The sequence below is a fragment of the Silene latifolia genome, chromosome 1 (genome assembly GCF_048544455.1).
Source record: "Silene latifolia isolate original U9 population chromosome 1, ASM4854445v1, whole genome shotgun sequence".
NCBI lineage: Eukaryota > Viridiplantae > Streptophyta > Magnoliopsida > Caryophyllales > Caryophyllaceae > Silene > Silene latifolia.
Genome location: NC_133526.1, coordinates 42,638,007 through 42,640,540, shown reverse-complemented (window position 1 = coordinate 42,640,540; position 2,534 = coordinate 42,638,007). Strand labels below are relative to the sequence as shown.

The 2,534-nt window shown below is 31.5% G+C and overlaps 1 protein-coding gene across 1 annotated transcript; it reads left to right on the top strand.

Moving 5' to 3' along the window:
* Positions 1–1,372: 1,372 nt before the first annotated feature.
* On the top strand, positions 1,373–1,933 carry LOC141645062 (uncharacterized). The gene has a single exon (XM_074453977.1). It carries the CDS (start codon positions 1,373–1,375, stop codon positions 1,931–1,933), a length of 561 nt encoding a protein of 186 aa, XP_074310078.1.
* The last annotated feature ends 601 nt before the right edge of the window (positions 1,934–2,534 follow it).

Sequence of the window (2,534 nt, the reverse complement as noted above, 5' to 3'; positions counted from 1 at the left end):
GCATAAGGATATTGCATGCATAATCGGTTATTGTTTTTCCGAGTTAAAAGGTTAACATATAAACTAAAAATTTGTGATTTATAAGTATAAGCCACGAAATCACCATGAATGTTATATATTCTGGTCCTAAAATGTTTTTAGGTCTTTTTTATGATTTATGGAAATTTATTGCTCATTTTAATGATTTTTAGTGATTTTATTACATTTTTATGACTAAAATGGGAATTAAAATGGAAAAAATAGTTAAACTAAGTTTATGTCCTTGTAAATTTTATATGACCTCACATGCATATTTTAAAAGTCGAGTTAATTTGTTTAATATTGCATGATTTATGATTTTTATGAGATAAAAATGGATTAAAAGAGGTAAAATGGTTAAAAATAGTTAAATTTCGAATTAAGCCATGACCTTTTAATATGATGTCACATGCAATATTTAAAGAGTGTATGTAAATTTTTAGATTAAATGATCTTACTTTGCATGATTTATAGATTTTTAGAGTAAAAATGGCATAAATAGTGATTATTTTAGCAAAAATTAGCTAAAACGTATTGCATGGCTTGAGAAAATTATTTTAAGTTGAAATAATATCCCACTAATCATATCTAAGGTTGTAAAAATTATTGGATTAATTTTCGGAAACTTTAAGTATTTTATGAGATAAAACCGATAATATGCAACTATATTTTCTCAAAATTAATTCGAAAATTTTAACCATGATTTTTGACATTATGAGTGTCATGGAATTATTCCAGAATGTTCAAAAATTTAAAATTCAAATTTTGGAATTTTTATAATTTAATTTGGATTTATTTCATATAAATAATGATTTTAAGGTCAAAAATGAGCATAAAATTAAATCAAATTGAATTATTGTCAAAAATTTAGTGATGACTGATTTTTGAGTCCTAAAAAGTGTTAGGATAATTAACTTGAGCTTAGATGTGATTTAAGTGTTAATTAGTGATTTTAAAAGGTTATTATCACGCATTTCCATAAAACCGGATTACATGTACGACATAAGTTAAATAGGGCGATTTGGCACATGATTTTGCATGATAGGTACATATTATATTGCTGCATATTTCAATTGTTGAATGTCTTTTATTTATATAATTTTGAATTATGTAATTTTATCTTAGTATAGGACTAAAGAATGAGTGCCTATGGAATAAAGCTGCAGTTGGTAAACTTATCTGGTGGATCCATGCTCACTCTGACAAGCTCTAGGTTCAGTGGATTCATAGCACCTACTTAAGAAGGAATGGATGGGGGGAGTATCAGTGTCCTAATGATGTTAGCTGGACTTGGAAGAGGGTATGCAAGCTCAGGATTGAACTGCAGACTGCCTATTCTCAAAATGAATGGAGCATGATACCTGGTAAAGAATATTCAGTTGGAAAAGGCTACTCTTGGCTGCAGCAGTCATCTCCTGATATGGGTTGGTACCATCAGGTTTGGAATAAGTGGACTGTCCCTAAACATGGAATGATTGCCTGGATATATCAGCATCAGGGCCTCAATACCAAAGACAAACTCTTTCGTCTTAATATCAGCAGTGACTGTCTCTGCTGCCTCTGTGGAAATGAGGAGGAAACACCCCAGCACCTGTTCTTTAAATGCCAGTATAGTAAAGAAATCATGACACATATTCAGACCTGGGTTGGATTTGTGATGCCTGACACCAGAGATCAAGACTGGAGAAGGAATGCTAGATTGTCTAAATTGAAGGTAGGGATCCTGAATAGCATTCTGAATGCTGTTACTTACCATGTGTGGAGACAAAGAAATGGATGCAGGCATGATATGAAGCTGCTAAGGCCTGAAGTCTATGTGGCCATGATTCAGTACGAAATCAGGACAAAAGTTAAGGAACAGCTCAAAGGCAAGTTGGCTAGGAGAGATCTTATGTGGATTGAAAAACTCATGTAATTAAGTTTTGTGTTTTTTTGTTTTGTCTGATGCTTGTATCAGACTTATATAGTTGATGTATCTTGGTGCTCTATCAATATAATTTACCTTTACCAAAAAAAAAAATAGGGAATATTGATTCGGTTGTAATTTAATGTGATCTCGTATCACTTTTAATTTTATTTTATTAGTTTTTCCATTTTACAAATGTATAATAGGAATAGCTTTGTATTTTTATTATTATTTGTAATTATGGAGAATCTTCAAAGACGGTGCCATTCGGAAAGGTGATCCGACGAAGACCGTGTCTTGGGAGGCGTGCCACTTGAAGATTCAAGGAACCAAAGGAGTTGGTTTCCGAATATGTAATAGATTATTTGATTTTCTATTTTAGGAAGGCCATACTAGGAATTTTATTTATTGTTTTGCATTTCTTTTAATATGTTGCATGCATTGTCAAATCGTCATAACAACACATGCATATCATATCGAGTCATCGACCGTGTCAATTATAATTATCGTAGTTCACCGCTTTAGTTCACTTAAAACGTGATAGATAATAAATTGACAAGACCTCTCACATATAATAATTGAGATATAGCCTTACCAAATAGTAGAAACC